At 38.3% G+C, this 18,047-nt stretch overlaps 1 protein-coding gene across 1 annotated transcript in view; it reads right to left on the reverse strand.

Moving 5' to 3' along the window:
* The window catches only part of ADGRV1 (adhesion G protein-coupled receptor V1), a 384,090-nt gene that overhangs the window by 326,212 nt on the left and 39,831 nt on the right, over positions 1–18,047 (reverse strand). Inside the window, 8 exon segments of the mRNA XM_042447787.1 lie at positions 861–1,078; positions 4,620–4,746; positions 6,771–7,034; positions 7,976–8,099; positions 9,379–9,542; positions 12,705–12,885; positions 14,426–14,611; positions 14,698–14,824. Of these exon segments, the coding sequence (XP_042303721.1) occupies positions 861–1,078; positions 4,620–4,746; positions 6,771–7,034; positions 7,976–8,099; positions 9,379–9,542; positions 12,705–12,885; positions 14,426–14,611; positions 14,698–14,824 (1,391 nt within the window).

Here is an 18,047-nt window from a genome sequence, read left to right on the forward strand (position 1 = left end):
GATAACATAAAGTCCATAAAAACAAACTTTACATCTTTGGTTCAATAGACTGTCTCTAACTGGTTTAGTGTGGCATGAACTTTCACCAGCAACTGATTCATGTGTGTGTGTGTGTGTGTGTGTGTGTGTGTGTGTGTGTGTGTGTGTGTGTTTAATAAACAGTGAATCTTTAAAAACATTTGCAGTGGGTGGGATGATCTTCTGAGGAAGCAATAGATATTTCTGAAATAAGCACATATGTTGACACAATCTGCAAGTGAATATAGTGACAAATTAGACTTTTAAAATCCCAAACTTAAGGTTTTGGCTTAATATTTGAACAGATATGCAACTGTATGTTTCAGTCTCAGGACCTTACTGCACAGGCTCCAGGCAGGGGATGAGAATGGTTCAAAGGGGGCCGGGAAGAGAATGGAATGAGTGAGGGATGCATTTTACTGCACACAGGAAGTCCCTCACTCATTCCATTCCCTTCCCTTCCATTCCAAATCTATCCCAGAGGAGGAGATTTTTGAGAACTGTTCTGAACAGTTCTCAAAAATCGCATTCTCTGGGAAGGATTGAGAATGGAAGGGAAAGGAACGGAACAAAATGGGAACTTTTGTGTGCAGTAAAATGTGCCCCCCACTTGTTCCCGGCCACTTTCATTCTGTTCTTGTCCCATGCCTGGAGCCCTTGTGCGATAAGGTCCTCTGTGTAGACCTTTTGACAATTCTGAGAATTATCCACTTTGTAGTATCCTAGTTTAAATTCATGCTGCAGGGAAATAAATTTCAGTTTATCACCTCTTGCCTAACCTTTTCTTCTCTAGTATTAGCTGCATTTTTCTTTCAGATATGAACAAGGGAATCAGACTATACCTGAAACATTCACCAACTTTAGTGTGTAAAATTCATTGAATTCAGGAATTTTATCAGGAACAGCATGAAGAGTTATGGGTTGTGACCATTCACCATCCATGAACTGTACAGTCCCAGACACTTCAAAGAATTCTTCTTCTGGGCCCAGATCTGAATTATTCTCAAACAGCTGCCAGACCAAAGACACATTGCCAAAGAGACCTCTGTGCCTCAAAACCCTGTAAAGTAGATTTGAAACACAAAGAGAGTTTCTCTTAGTCTTTCATCAGCAAGAGCTAAAAGCAGACACAACATAAATGCATTTTACTATTCACTGCATAATCCCTTTTGAATACCTTCAGAGAAAGCAAAGAATACTGTGAACTTTTATCTGCATTTGTAAGCAAGTCCTAAAGAGACTCCTCGGTATAATGCCATGAAGAATGGAGAGGTATTCTTTCCATTCATTTCAGTTACTATCGAGACAATGCATTTATACTTAATTAAGTAAAGCATCATCATCAAAACCCTGGCCAAGATCCAAAGAATTTAGGTGTGCCCAAGACTGATCCAGTGGACATTTAAAAAAAAAGGGGGGGGGTATAACACAGGCTTTCCATATATTTCATGCCATAAATTTTGCAACCCATAACACATCAGGCTGCTCAGGATTAATATAATGGACCTGCACTGCCCATTATCAAGAATCATAATACAGAACTGTTATAGAAAATTGAAGAATTACACACAGAGATTTGCAAGATGGAAGGACATTTTCATTACTTTTACAATAAAAGCCATGACAGCACTTATTATTATTATTATTATTATTATTATTATTATTATTAGCTTTATTATTAGCTTTATTTATAAAGCGCCGTAAATGTACATGGCACTGTACAAAACCAAGTAAAATCAAAAATATATAAAAAGCCTGCCTATGGTGTACAATCTAGAAGTTAAACAACAAATTAAAAACATCATAAGAAAACAAGTTAAAACAGCAAATATCCAACACTGAGTCAAGCATCAAAACAACCAGGTCACAATCACAGACACCCTGGAAACGCTTCCCTAAACAATGTGGTCTTCAACTCGGCTCTAAAGCTGGTTAGAGACGTGTTGAGTTGTGCTTTTAAGTCGTACTTGTTAAGACCCCTAAGGCTTTCCTTTTTTAAAAAAAAAATCACCAAAATTAGCTCCCAGCAGATATTGACAAGTGTGTCCAATTCATATTTTGTGCTCACTGTATACACCTAGAAAAGCTTTGACAAGTTACATTTTTGGTCCACAACTGCCAGAATGCCCCAACAAGTAAGGTCAATGGCCACACTGGCTGGGGGATTCAGGATGCTACAGTCCAAAATTGCAACTTTTCCAAACTCTGCTTCCAAGACCCTGCTACTGCCAAGCCTATATGGAATGATTCTGCTTTTCCTTCCACCTCCACAGAGAGTAGCCATCAAGGACCTGAGGATGAGTGGGCTTTGGATATGGTAATGTAGCATAGAAGAATCCCTATTTAATAATAATAATAATAATAATAATAATAATAATAATAATAATTTATTTGTGTTTCCCCGCCTCTCCCGATGGATCGAAGCGGTGTTACAGGCTACTAAAATCAGCATACAACAATCTTATAAAATACGAAGAATAATTATAACATCAATAGCTTATCAAACCATCGGACATCCAGGGGCAAGGGCAGAATATCGTTGTCAGACAGGCAAGGATGGGGCTGCATTAAGTGCTCTCAGCACAACTGTTGCATACTGAGATACCTTAATGAGAGAGTGGGTACAAATAGCAATCTAGGAAAGCCTGGTCTCACTTTTGTTCTGTTTCTGCAGGGTACAGGATTCTTACACCCCATGATAGCAAATCACATTTGCTATGCCATTTGCTGGATGCCTTGCAAGACACAATCAAATGACAATAATTATCTGAAAGAAATCAGACAGCAATGTAGCATCATTCATTCCTCTTATGATAAGGACAATCAAACTTTAATTCAGTTCAGTTTAATAAGACATGCAACAACCAATGGCAGCTTTCCATATGAGTGAAATAGTGAGACCAGTCTGCATTTTAGTCTGAATTTTAAAGGTATCACCTCAGGTGCTAAACCTACTTGGGGGAAAGGTAGTTGGATAGTTCAGACTAATCCACAGAGTGGACTCACCATTCTATTTACATGGAAGCCATTATTAGAATGTGCTAAATCAAATATTATAAGAATGTCAAAATTCAAGGAGATCTCTCACACAAGCAAGGATTTGTTAGTGAGCAACCTTTGCATGATCACAAGTTGTTAGTTTGCTTATCATTCTAGACATTTAGGCATATTTATTAAACTTCCTGTCAGTTTAACCATAACCTCTGCCTTCCTCCATTTCTGTTAGTCTGAAGTTAGTTTTTTTTTATCTGCCATTTTGTCTATAGTTTTCTCTTTTTCTTCTCTATGTTTGAAGGCCACATGTTTGTAAATTCTTTCTTATCATTAGATGTATTACTAAAGGCAGCTACACCATTCAAAGATAATCACATACATTCTCAAAAACAAAAATCCATCAGTGATAGCTTTATTGGACAACCAAAATGCACAATATATTTGTTGCAACAAGGATATTGCCCATTTCAGCTGGCCAATAAAAGTATCACTGATAGATTTTTGTTTGCATGTATTCTAAATAAAGTAAAAGACAAAAGGAGAGAGGAACAGCAGCAGCAGTAGTAATAATGATAGTAAGGAAAATCCTTTTCTCAGCTATTTAGACCAGAGTCATTACTGGAGATTCACTAACTTATCTCTATGAACAAACTAATCCACTTGTTACAGAGTGTCAGTGGATTATAGACCTCCTACTGAGTTAATTGGCACCATAAGAAGGCTCATCAGCCAAGCAAAAATAACTTTTTAAACCCTGCTGCTTCTGAATACAGCCATGAATAAGCATCAATAATAGATTTTAAATCTAAAGGCTACAGAAAGTTTTTCCAAACTCCTTGGGCTCTGATGTAAAAAAAAAAAAATCACTGGCAATCATCTCAAATATTCATAGAAAAAACAAACTTTTTTTAAACAATAGAACATTGTGAGATACATTTCAAAGCAATATTCATGTTAAAAAGTCTTTCTTCTCAACATGCTGACATAAATACTCTCATGTGTCACCTTTATTTAGCAGCATGATCCTCCTCACATATTTTAATTTTACATGTGCATTTCATAGCTACCATATGTTCATTTCATTGCTGTATACGTATATTGCTAATTTTTATAACAGCTTTACATTAGTTTCATATACAAATTTTGCTCGCCATTTTGCCTTGCCACTCTATCACTTTTGTTTACATAGATAACATTACACACATAAAATCATCTTAGAAATCCTTTTCTGCAAAACAGCACACATTCTTATATCTGTTTTCCCTTATAACTCCCCAAGTGGAAATCTCAGATAAATATCCTTTTTTATACCTTAAGTTGAGGTACAGCCCAGAATGTTGATCTTACTATCTAAAAGATGAAGGGAGCAGGATATAATAGTACTTGTCTCCAATTTCCAGAAAAGTACACATTTGTGAAGAATCTGGTTGTCACCTTCCAAATCAAAGTGTTTTTCACAATAATGTTTAATTGTGTCCTCACTCTTGTGGAAGGTAACTATGAACTATTCCTACATGTTTAAAACTGTTCTGTAAAGAGCATGCTGACCAAAAAGATTTTTTTAAAATATGCACTTGATAAGGGATATTTGCTTAAGTGTTACTTACAAAAAATAATTGGTTTTGCCTTCTTCAACTACTTTGCATGTTTGTTCCAATGAGAAAATACCATTTGGGTCATCGTTAGCTCCAATGATTACTGTTGCCATTCCAGCTCCATAGACTACTGTGTCTCCTAAGAAACAATGTTTTGTTTAAATATAAAAATAAAAGTCAAAAACATTATATCTGGGTTGGGGAAACAACCTTTCACTCTACCTGTCTAGCATAAGGTCTTTCCAAACCCAAGATTCTGAATCTCTAAGCTGAAATGGGAAACATGTGCCCTTCCAATATTAGACAACAACTCAGCATTCCCTACTCCTGGCTATGCTTCTAAGACTTGCTGTCTAACAATACCCAGAGGGCCACAAAACAACTTATGGAAAGCCACAAAGTTTTCCACTCATAATATAATGGATGACTCAGATAATCTTTTTCTTTTATACACTGCAGAAGAGAGAAAATGCTCCCTAAATATTGGCCACATTTGGTGCACCTGTCTTAACTCTTCACCTTTTAGATAGCTATATGGGCACTATGGCATGTTACAGACAGCCAAAATAAAGCTGCTTCGAGTCACAGTGGAGGTATGGTGTTTCAATGATGCATGCATCCTAAGAGTCCAGAAGTCGCACCAAAGCCATGCTCCATTCCTAAGGACTGCAGTGTGGCTTTGGTGTGGCTTCTGGACTCTTAGGACGCATGCATCATTGAAACACCATACCTCCACTGTGACTCGAAGCAGCTTTATTTTGGCTGTCTGTAACAGGCCAATGTTTATATAGGTGTTACATGCATAAAATTCAGCACATCGAGAAGTTGTTTACCAAAGGTTCAATATGTGTGGGGGGTCAAGTTCAGGTCCATGTTTGCTCAGCTAGATATAGATTCTATGCAAAAAATATGCTCTTCCAGTCCTGTATCTTCCAGACTATCAGAGGGAGAACAGGGGCATCTGGTAGGCACAATCTTGCCACTCTACTAGATATAAGGAACATGTTCTAAAACCAAATATTAAGGCAGCTTTTGGAAACAGAACACAAGGCCATGACTAACTGATTCATTCTTAAGCACTATCCAGAAGACTTGGAATCAATTGGCTCCCAAACTCAGCGATGGGGAAGAAGTATCAAAAACTGGCGCTTTGATTTTTAGTTTTCATAACCAACAACAGAAACAATATGAATGTGCTCTAGAACTCAACCTGAGTTCACAGTAAAATGGATGAGAGAAACTATAAATATTGTGAAGTTGAAGGCTTTCATGGCTGGCATCCATAGTTTTTTGTGGGCTGGCGAAACGTCAGGAATAAACTCTTCTAGAACATGGCCACATAGCCTGAAAAACCCACAAAAAACCATAAATATTGTGTTTATATGTCTTCAAGTCGTCTATCGACCTTTGGCAGCTCCATTAATTAAATAGGGTAGTTTTAGGCAAGAAATACTCAAAAGTGGTTTTGCTAAAAGTGGTTGTCATGAAATAATTAATTCAACAACAAATTCCATGTATCATATATTTGCATATCAAAATTATTTTAATTCCATAGGAACTTGGACTTCTAGTTGTTTCTGTTCATCGTTTTCCTTCTTTAATCTAACACAGGCCTCAGACAGATGGCCCAAATGGGCCATTGTTAGGCCATGTTGGGGGTGTGGCGTTCAGATGACACATGCCCTGAATGCGGCCAGAACCATCCTGAGTGTGGCTCTTTCCTGAAGAACAAGCCCAAAAAGGCGAGGTAAAATACTGCTCCTTTTTTAGCTCCCGGTTCAGGACCATGGCGGCAGCCTGGATCAAGGCCAAGTGCATGCAGCTGCCATGGTCCTGAGGTAAATGGCGGTGGCATAGACCTTTTGCTCCATCTGCTTCACTCCACACAGAATGAAATATTAAAGAGAACTCTATAGAAATTAGTCAGGGCATAAATCAGCTGGATGTTTTTGTTTATTCCTAAGGAAGTAATATTACAACCAACCAGGATTCACATCTACTGAATGTTTCACAAGAGTATAAAAATATGTTTTGATGTGAAAAGCCATGGCAACAGGAATACCCTAATGAACATCAGCTCTCCAAAATATGAATCATGATGTGAGCAAAACATCAGTAAAATGACAGTTGCTTAGTTTACATAAATCAAATAATCATTTGAACCTGTAGAATTGAAAAGGATTATATAAAAAGTCTCATCTGACTCTGGGGTATCATCATCTTTGATAAACACTGTTATGTTGTGTTCTCTTATTCCAGCATCAAAGAATAGAAATCCACTTTTTTCACTAGAAATGAAGTCTCCCTCTTCTGCACTGGCTCTTCCATTAATAGTAGCATACAGAACTGAAACATCAGAATCAGAGCCATTTCTAACGACTACAAAATTAGCAGTGCCGCCTTCATCAACCTTCACAATGACAGGATCTGAAATACAGATAAACAAGTGTTTTAAAGCATTAACGCCACCTTCAGATATTGTCTCCACTCCAAAACAAAAATCTACTACCAGGTGAAGGGGATGCTCCATGATATCGAAGTTATCTATTCTTTTCCACACTCACAAATAAAGCTCAGAAATTGTTAAAGTAGTTACAATAAAAGAATTATAATGCAAACAATATTGGCTCAGTTTGGATGATACACCAAACCATGGCCTGTGGTAACCACAGTTTGGAACTCATACAATAATTTTTAAGATTCCAAATGCCCAGCAAAAAAAACATGGAATTAGAGCTGCTTGTTTGCTTTCATTTTCTATTTGCTTAAATCACATTAAGCCACTCCTGTTTTCCCAGTTCAATATTCTCTTGTGCTGAACGTGGTGATAACTGTAGTATCATTTGCACCATCAAACATAAAGCAAACCATGGACATCAGTAAGCAGTAAACCAATTTCAAACTGTGCTTTTGTATTCTGATTTCGTATTCTGTATTCCTATTACATTATATCACGATTTGGCTTTACACACCATGGTTTCACAGGATTCAGCCAATATTAAATGAGAATAAGAGAGCTCACACAATATGATCTAACATGCTCTATTCATTTTTCATTCATTTTGGAGAATGTTGTCTCATTTTCAATAGTTTTTTTTAAAAAAAACTATACTAATAAAAATGTTTGTATGTATTTTATTTATGCATCTGTCCAGCATAGCTTCAAGGTGATGAAAAATAAACACCTGAATGTGGAAGGTGCATTTTGTTATCATTGCTTTTTTAAAAAAAATTAAAAAGACTACATGGAAAGATTTGCAACAGGCATAGAATCATAGAATCGTTGAGGCATTACTAAGGGGTTTCCAGACCAGCTAGTATTTCTGCTGGTGTTTGAATATAAACCATACAAGGGATCTCTTTCTTACCTGCAAAATAAATTGGGTCATCGTTTTTTGTAATATGTAAGGTTGCAGTGGTTATATTTCCCATTCTAGCACCTCCTGTATTATTGAAAAGACTAATGATGAACAACTCCATTTCTTCAGGTATCTAAAAATAATTATATTGTTCATGTTATAGATTTAAAAGAGAGCTGCCAGTCACACAAGCTAACAATTCATGGTACACATTTCAAACATAATGAGGCTTTTAGGGTAATTGTAAAGGCTTACAGGGTAATAAAATATAAGTTATCCACAGGGTCATGCCCTGTGTGGGACCGTGGTGACTGCATGAGCCCAGGACCAATCCAGGCCACCGCTGTGGTCCTGAACTGGACATCAGCAAAGAGGAGACTTTCTCCACTCCTTTCCCAGCCAGTTTTTACCAGCCAGGTACACTCTCCAAGTGACTTCGACCACTCTGGGTGCATGCATCATCTAAATGCCATGCCCCAGAGTGGCCAGAGGCTGCACTTTTCTGCCTATCTGTTTTGGGCCCATGTTAATTTTTAGCCTCCTAACCCATTAACATATACTTTACTCACAGTGAGTATGTAGCTGAATACTTTCCCATTTAAATCAATGGGATTTAAAAGTGCAGAGGTCCCCTCACTTTGGCCAATATGCTGTTGATATACTAGCTTAGAGTTTACACTTTTTCTAATGCAGTATATCAGTGGCAAGGGAAGGAAAGCAAACAAAATCTGCTGTGCTGAGCAGCTCCCCCCCCCCTCTAATGCCTTTCTTCTCTCATAGCTGTTACACCCATGACCTTTCTCCTTTTGCCAATACTTCTGATATGCCTATAGAGTGCACCAGCTTTTGATTATTTCTTGAGGGTTACAGCAGTTGGAGGTCGGGGAAAGCATGGGGCAAAGGTGCCATAAGCACACACCTGTGGCTTCTCCTCCTGGATCTTTCCCGGCCATCAGCTGTCTCTCAGAGACAGCTGGAGGCCGGAAAAGGTGCAAGGAGAGAAATCCCACCCCAGAAGTCCTGCCCCCAGAGGGTGGAAGTCCTGCCCCCGACACCAGGTAACACCCAGTGCCGGAAAAATTCTTAGTTGCGGCATGCGGCCCTGAAATGATTCACCATCACTGTTCTAAACATTGTTTGCTGGTAAGCATATTGATTCCTGTTCTGACCATACATATCAAAATAATTTATACCAATATTTTCTTCAGTGAGCCAAATTCTTCAACGAGCCAAAAGAAAGTATTCTAGCAAATTCATAGGTCAATAATTTATTCCATTCCTGGCCTTTGAAAAATAAAACAGGAGTTGTTTTCTCTACAATCCCCCTCCATTATGCTAGAGGTTGGTGTGCATCTCCATCTTTAAAAAACAAAAAACAAATATAAAACATTATTTTGTGTGAAACTACTTACCTCATCTGGAACTGAATAAATTGTAATGTTTTTTGAATATTCCTCACTCCCAAAGGAAACTGTTCCTTGTTCAGGGAAGATATCTTTTGTAAAAACTGGGTAAGTTGCCCAAGACACATTCACATTGCCAAAGGTCCCTTGATTTCTTACAACTGGGAACACAGCTTTGAAAACATAAGATATGGATTGGTAAATGTGCAACATAAATTGTTTAATATCAAAAACAGACTACAGTACAGAGAACTGTAAAGAAAAGTATTTTAAAAGACGTGATTTTTATCATGAAAATATATAAACAAATACACTTGATGCTATCTCTTTTTTACTGACTGTTTTAATAATTTTAGATAAGATTTTATTATTGCTATTATAGCTATGTGAGATTTTAACATTATTGTTTGGAGGGAGGGATAGTGGGTTTTATTTTGTATTGTTGTTGTAAGATTGTATTGTTGTAAGCTCATTTATTTGCATTGTTGTTTATTTTTATTGTGTTGTAAACTGCCTAAATTATGTGGGAATGCAAGACAAAAATAAATTATTATTATTATTATTATTATTCAGCCAGAATATGATGTTTGAGATATATATTTACTGATAGGCATCAGTATAAAAACTTTGTGTATTCATCATGTATGACACTGTTTTGCTACCACATGATGGGGAACTTGTACTCCAGGCAAATGTTTCACATAGAGTAACCACTTGTAAGTCATCTTCTGATGAAAATATGTTGCATGAGTATGTTGGTTGGCTGCTGCTGGTTTAGCTGCTCTGTCATCATAGATTACCTAGGACTAGAAACTAAATATTGATGGAGACACTGTTCATAGAATCATAGAATCATAGAATCATAGAGTTGGAAGAGACCACTAGGGCCATCCAGTCCAACCCCCTGCCATGCAGGAAATCCAAATCAAAGCATCCCTGACAGATGGCCATCCAGCCTCTGTTTAAAGACCTCCAAGGAAGGAGACTCTATCACCCTCCGAGGGAGTGCATTCCATTGTTGAACAGCCCTAACTGTCAGGAAGTTCCTCCTAAAGTTCAGGTGGAATCTCTTTTCCTGCAGCTTGCATCCATTGTTCCGGGTCCTGTTCTCTGGAGCAGCAGAAAACAAGCTTGCTCCCTCTTCAATATGACATCCTTCAAATATTTAAACAGGGCGATCATATCACCTCTTAACCTTCTTTTCTCCAGGCTAAACATCCCCAGCTCCCTAAGTCGTTCCTCATAGGGCATGGTTTCCAGACCTTTCACCATTTTTGTCGCCCTCCTTTGGACACGCTCCAGTTTCTCAATGTCCTTTCTGAATTGTGGCGCCCAGAACTAGACACAATATTCCAGGTGGGGCCTGACCAGAGCAGAATATAGTGGCACTATTACTTCCCTTGATCTAGACACTATACTTCTATTGATGCAGCCTAAAATAGCATTGGCCTTTTTAGCTGCCGCATCACACTGTTCACTCATGTTCAACTTGTGGTCTACTTGGACTCCTAGATCCCTTTCACACGTAGTTTCATTCAGCCAGGTGTCACCCATCCTATATCTGTGCATTTTATTTTTCCGCCCTAAGTGCAATACCTTACATTTCTCCGTGTTGAATTTCATTTTGTTAGCTTTGGCCCAGCTTTCTAGTCTATTCAGGTCATTTTGAATCTTGATCCTGTCCTCTGGGGTATTAGCTATTCCTCCTAATTTGGTGTCATCTGCAAATTTGATAAGTATGCTCCCAATTCTGTCATCCAGGTCATTGATAAAGATGTTGAATAGCACTGGGCCCAGGACAGAGCCCTGTGGGACCCCACTGGTCACTTTTCTCCAGGATGAAAAGGAGCCATTGTTGAGCACCCTTTGGGTTCGGCCGGTCAACCAATTACAGATCCATTTAACAGTTCCTTTGTCTAGCCCACATTTTACAAGCTTGTTTGCAAGAATGTCATGGGGAACTTTGTCAAAGGCCTTACTGAAATCAAGATATACTATATCCACAGCATTCCCTTCATCTACCAAGCTGGTAATTTTATCAAAGAAAGAGATCAGATTTGTCTGGCATTTCTTGTTTCTCTGAAACCCATGTTGAGTTTTTGTGATTATGGCATTGCCTTCTAGATGTTCACAGACTCTCTGTTTAATGATCTGCTCCAGAATCTTTCCTAGTACTGATGTCAGACTAACTGGACGATAATTGTTGGGATCCTCTTTTTTCCCCTTTTTGAAGATGGGGACAACGTTTGCCCTCCGCCAGTCTGCTGGGATCTCTCCTGTTTTCCAGGAGTTTTCAAAGATTATTGCCAATGGCTCCGATATTACATTTGCCAGTTCTTTTAATACCCTTGGATGGAGTTCATCTGGTCCCGGAGACTTAAATTCATTTAGATTAATAAAGTGTTCCTCTACTACCTCTTTACTTATTCTGTACTGAAATGCCCCTATCCTGTCCTCTGCTCCATTATCCTCAGGTTGAGCACCCTTTGCCTTTTCTGAGAAGACTGAGGCAAAGAAGGTGTTGAGTAATTCTGCCTTTTCTCTGTCTTCTGTTAGCATTTTGCCATCTTCTCCACGAAGTGGCCCTACTGTTTCCTTCTTCTTCCTTTTGCTGCGGACATATCCAAAAAAGCCCTTTTTGTTGTTCTTAACCTCTCTAGCAAGCCTGAGTTCATTCTGTGCCTTAGCTTTTCTGAGAAAACTTAGCTTGCATTGGTGTCAGATTTTTCAGTAGTTTAGTTTCTGAACATCTTAACTAATTTAGACATCCATCCAAAGGCATGTCATTTGTTACAGACTTAAAAAACAGTATACTTTTTAAGCAGAAAACTGTGGCTTGGGATCTACTGTACTACCACTTTTTCCTATACTGTGAAGATAACAGAATCAACATTAGAAATTCTGAAAACTGGGCCAGCATTCATATGGAGAGAAGCTGCAAGCCCATTTCAGACATTCAGGACAGTTAACCTGAGGCAGGCTAGTTCCCTCTGCTTTCACTCTCAGTGTAAAGAGTAATACTCAGACAAAAAGAACCTCTACTGCACATAAAGGCACATTTAACCTTGAAAAAGCAGGGGTTCTGATCACATGTGAGGCCATACACATATAGCAGAAGCTTTTCTTTTCACTCTGCTCACATGTTTATTTTACCTCCATTTGGAATACCTGTAGATGGTCACAGCCTATGATCTTGCTATGTTATCTGGGCTTCCTGGCTCATACTCACACTACAGGAGGGAACTGTGCTCCTGTGATTCCTATGTTATAAGGGTATGGTAAAATGGTAAAACTTTAGATACAAGTCAAACTACAATCAAACAATAGGATATTACCAGCATAGATGTCGCTGCCTTTACTTTCATTTATTGTTACTACCAGTCCTTCAGAAAGAAACTGAATTATTCCATGTGGATCATCATTCTTCAGAATGGTTATGTTGACTCTTGTGGCATTTCCCAGCTTACTTGGCAGTTCACCATGGCTACTGAGTATCACTGAGTACAATTCATCCAACTAGAACAGAGAAACTACATCAGAACAACATGGAGAGAATTGGCAAAACTGACAGCAATAGATTAATCCAAAAATTATTGATCAGGAAATGCAACTTAAAATGATTAACCATATATTTCTACCACTAATTTTCAAAAGGATGATATTCTGATATTTTCAAAATTGAATAGACAAAACAATCTACCAAATTTCAGCCTATGGCAAAGTCATATCTCATCATATTGTAAATTTAATAAAAGTTGTGTGCTGTGATGCACATGTGACTTGTCACTATGGACCAAGTAATAATTTTTGATTTTTTTTTTACTGCAAATTTTTATCCAGTTCAAACCAGTTAATACTCTATGAAACAGATGGGCCAAATGAAGGACCTTTTAGCCATTTTGGAGGTGTGCCAATTAAATGGCACACAGCTTTGAAGTGGCTGGAAGCCGCACCAAAACCATACTCTGGTCCTTGGAACCGGAGAAAAAGGGAGCCAGGACCGGTTGGCCCTTGTGTCAATGGCCTGCCTTGGGAATGGGCCATGCAGACAGTGAGGTTTTGACCTACTTCCAGCCATAGCAGACTCGGGTTAATCTTTTGTCCCCATCTGTTCCAGACCTTTATGTCCCTACCACAGCACCATCACATTATAATTTCTGTGACAGAATCATACAAAGAAATGTTGTGGTAATAGACATAACCAAATTGCTAATTCAGGCCTAAATCCAATTGTTAGTATCAACTAGAGTAATCCATTGAATCATAGTAGCTCAATGGAGCTACTATATCTGGGACTAATAGTTCCACTGAGGGCCAAGAGTCATAAACAATACAGTACTGGAAATCACTCTGTGACTCAACAGAATCTACCATGGAAATGAGATACATTTTATTACTGCTTTAATGCTTGAGGCAGGACAACAGCGATTGTGGAGAGGATGATATAGCAGAGATAAAACTACTATAGTAAAATTCCAAATAATGTTATAACTTAGTAATCAAGTAATTTTACTATAATCAAATTGCAAGATTATGCATGTACTGGGGGAAAGCCTAACCAAACAGAATGAGATTTACTTCTGATTATATTAAGATAGTATGGCATACTTTAAACAGGATTTTATGCTTTGTTTTGTTTTGTTTTTTAAAATCACACTGCTACAATTTATGAGACTATGAGACATTGCCAAGGCCAAGGAAGACAAGGTTTCTCTTTCATATTAGTCACGGAATACATAAAGTTAAAATAGCCACACAGCAGTCTTAGAAATCTTTCAGTATCCTTGATTTGGCAATCTAGTCAGCAGGTAAATGAGTTAGGAAGCTCAATATAACACACACACACACACACACACACACACGCATGCATGTGTACACATTGCACTTCCTAAACCCACAAAGTAGTTATGATATTTCATGGACAAGTGGGAAAAATTCAACCCCTAATAAATGAAAATAGTATTTAAAATACTACCAGAAATCCAATCAAAAGAGTAGAATCAGAAGAATACTTATTATTCCACGGGAAGTACAAGGATTTTTTCATTCTCTTTACCTCTGGAATTCCATCCATCCTTGTTAACAAAGTAATTTTAATTTCTCTTTCCCCACGTTTAAATTCCAGAATTCCTGTGTTTCCATAAAACTCATTGCTGTCTCTTGGCTCTACTGTGTAATGTAGAAATTGCTTAATAAGAGCTCCTCTGGACCGGGCAATCTGGAGTTCAACAGATTCTCCTTCCTTCAAAACAAAACAGAAGTCCCATAAGTCAATGGCCTTATATGGTTTGATTCCTGTGTGGACACAATTAACATCTGTCCACTCACCTTTATCTTGAAGGGTCCTCTAGAAGAGGAAGCAAATTCAAATACTCCCCCAGGATCATCATTTTCCAGAATAATTAGTTCACGGCTAGTATATCCAGATTTCAGGATTTGATTTTCTACACTCACCCTGAGGGAAGGCATTCAAAAGTATTTTCAGTATGGGATTAGTTTCAGGTTAAAAGTGCTAAAACCTACAGTAAATAAAAGACAAAATAATATAACAGAGCTTCCCAATCATCATCACCCCAAACTACTTCCGTTCAATGAACATAAGCTTGGCCCCATCATTGGCTTCCTTTTGGAAGTAGACAATATGAGAGTTCTGTTAATTTGGTTATTTTACTGTATTATTTAAATTTAGTTAAATTTATGGAGCCCTGGTGGCGCAGTGGTTAAATGCCTGTACTGCAGCCATTCACTCAAAACCACAAGGTTGCGAGTTCAAGACCAGCAAAAAGGGCCCAAGCTTGACTCAGGCTTGCATCCTTCCGAGGTCGCTAAAATGAGTACCCAGAGTGTTGGGGGCAAATTAGCTTACTTGCTAATTAGCTTACTTGCTGTTCACCGCTATGATCTTTGGAATAGCGGTATATAAATAAAAAAACAAAAACAAAACAAACTGTCTCTTGAATCTACATGTTATATTACAAAGCAGTGATTCCCAAAGTGGGTGGTGCCACCACCCCAGGGGCAGTGGCAAGATCCAGGGGGCAGTAGGGGAAACGGGAAGAGCAAGGGGGACTTTAGTCAAAGCACTGGTGTGCAAGGTGACTTTTAGGATCATGATGGGGATGAGGAATTTAAGCATGTGACAGTGGAGAAGAAACAGTGGCAAAAAGGAACTTTCACATTTGAGGCCATGCTTAAGCTTTATGAGCTTTGTGAGCATTGCTGCTCCTGTTTCTATTGCCAGATAGACCAAGAGAAGTAGTAGTAGAAGACGCAATTTTTTTTGAGGGGGGGGATTTGAGGTTGTCTTGGGAAGGCACGTCTCTAGAGAAAGGGGGGGGGGAGTAATTCAGTGAGATGCAAAAGTCTCGTACTGAGAGTCCTTCCTCCCTGAAGAGAAAACAAGCAAGAAACCTCAGCCCCAGCAAAGAAAGAGTGAGAGTCCTTCCTTGCTGGTAATGAACTTCTTCCTTTGCACCCAGTCATCTTGGGAGAGGCAACCAAGCAGCTAGTAAGGTAATGACTGAGAAACCCCTCTCTCATGCCAGCCTTTGCCACAAGGCTGGCAAGGTCAAGAGACTTTTTGGTTGCTGCTCAGTGAGCTGCTCAGTTACTGTTCCTAGGATGACTGGGTGCAAAGGGAGCAGCCAGTTGAGCAGAGACTGAGAAACCTTTTACATAAGGCCCACATGGGCATGAAGCTTCTCAGTTGCTGCTCAGCCAGCTGCTTTGTTGCTGCTCCTAAGGTACAAAGGGAGCAGTGACTGAGCAGCTGACTGAGCAGCAGCTTCTGGGAAAGGCCAGAGCAGCTGAGCAGCTTCTTGGTCAATGCTCCCTTTGCACCCAGTCACCCTTTTACTGTACGGCTGACACAGACGAGGGTGGTGGCTGCTGTTGCTGCTGCTGTATTTATACATGAGGAGGAGGAGGAGGAGGAGGAGGAGGGCTGGCTTTAGCTGATGTAGACACTGCTGACTGGCTGGGGCATGAACAGTAAACATAATAGCAAGAAATAGGCATTGGGGGAGCTAGGACCGTCACCCAAGAGGAAAGAGGGTGATAACCTGAAAAAGTTTAGGGACCACAAACAAACCCTTCCTTCATTGGCCTCATTTTATCCAACTATGATTTGGCACACTGGCTGGATTAAAAAATGAACAAACATGCACAAATGACAAAAAGACAATAAAATACAGTGATCTGTGCAAGCACTGAACAGCAAACTTTACTTCTAAACATGCAGTTGAATTGAAAAGTGCTGAGGAGAAAATTTTGTTTTGTATTCCTAATGCTGAACAGACTCCCCCAACTTAACTTTCCAACCATATTTGATAGAAAATGTCAATTACAGTAGTTCTCAACTTGTTAGACATTTTAAGGTTCAGAGTGCTGCCAAAAATTGGAAATTATTGGAATGCAGAACCCATGTTACTATATGTTGTATTATATTCTAATATTGTATAAGCATAAAACTATGAACACTTATACAGTGCCTCTACAGTATACAGTACACAGACTGAATAAAAAGGTGGTGCCGAGTTCGGGAAAAAAAGCAGTGCATAGTCACAAAAGCATAATGCAAAATGCCATCTTTTCCTTCAGTATGTGTACTATATTCCTTAGAAGTCATTTGTGGTGCCATTGTGTGCTTATAATACAGCACTGTAGAGGTATTCTTACTTATATTTGTGCTTTTGTTTGTTGAAAGAGTGGCCCACATGCCAAATAATAACTTTATATCATTGGAAGAGTAGATCATCGAAAAGCAATGTCAAAAAGAGAAGAATGCCTGTAATTCAAATCTTTTGTGTCTAAATTCATTTTTTGATACAGAATTTGTCCCAAGTATTCCAAAACCAATTACATCCTGTTATATGAAAAACAAAGAGGAAGTAAAGGACTTTTACTTTCTGTAAGAAGCTTTTAAAATTGCTTCACTACGAACAATTGTCTGTACTCACATTTAATCTTAACCAAATTCTATGTTCCTTAAGTGATGTTCTTAAGTAATGATCTAAGCTACTGGTTATGTCAGTATGTAAAAAAAAAAAAAACTGCAGCATTATGTTCATGGATAATTTGTATATATTTTTAAATTATGAAGGAAGTCTCATTGAACACAGCAGAACTTACTTCTAAGTTAGCATATAGAATGATGATTTTATTTAATATTCTTATGGATTCCCCCTACTCTGTTTTAGGTCTTATTTTAGTCTAGTGTATATTGTTCCATATTTTATTATTTGCGTTTATTTAGCTTGTACTGATTTTAACTTTTGACTTAATTTTATATGAGTTTTTAGATATGACCAAGCATATGTATTTTGATACTCGGAGTTTTGTATTTTGTATTTTGTACTTTGCATTCGGTACTGTGTATACCTTGATACGGTCTGTAGACTAATCAATAAATTTGTTGTTATATAGGACTGCACAGCATATTGCCTAAGCACTGTAATGAAAAAGCAACAATCTGTTTAAGAAAATATGTAGAGAAAATCATTTTTTATTGAATTCAAATTCAAAGTTTAGGTGCAGCATGTTTAGGAGGCCAAGATTTCCAATGGTTAAAAAAAAAATCAGAACAATCAGTCTACTGTTCTGTACTTTCCTCAAACATCAAACACCCAGCCATGCATTCATAACATTTTTTTGGTAGTTATCAGTCATAGAACCTACAT

Source organism: Sceloporus undulatus, chromosome 2 (assembly GCF_019175285.1).
Source record: "Sceloporus undulatus isolate JIND9_A2432 ecotype Alabama chromosome 2, SceUnd_v1.1, whole genome shotgun sequence".
Lineage (NCBI taxonomy): Eukaryota > Metazoa > Chordata > Lepidosauria > Squamata > Phrynosomatidae > Sceloporus > Sceloporus undulatus.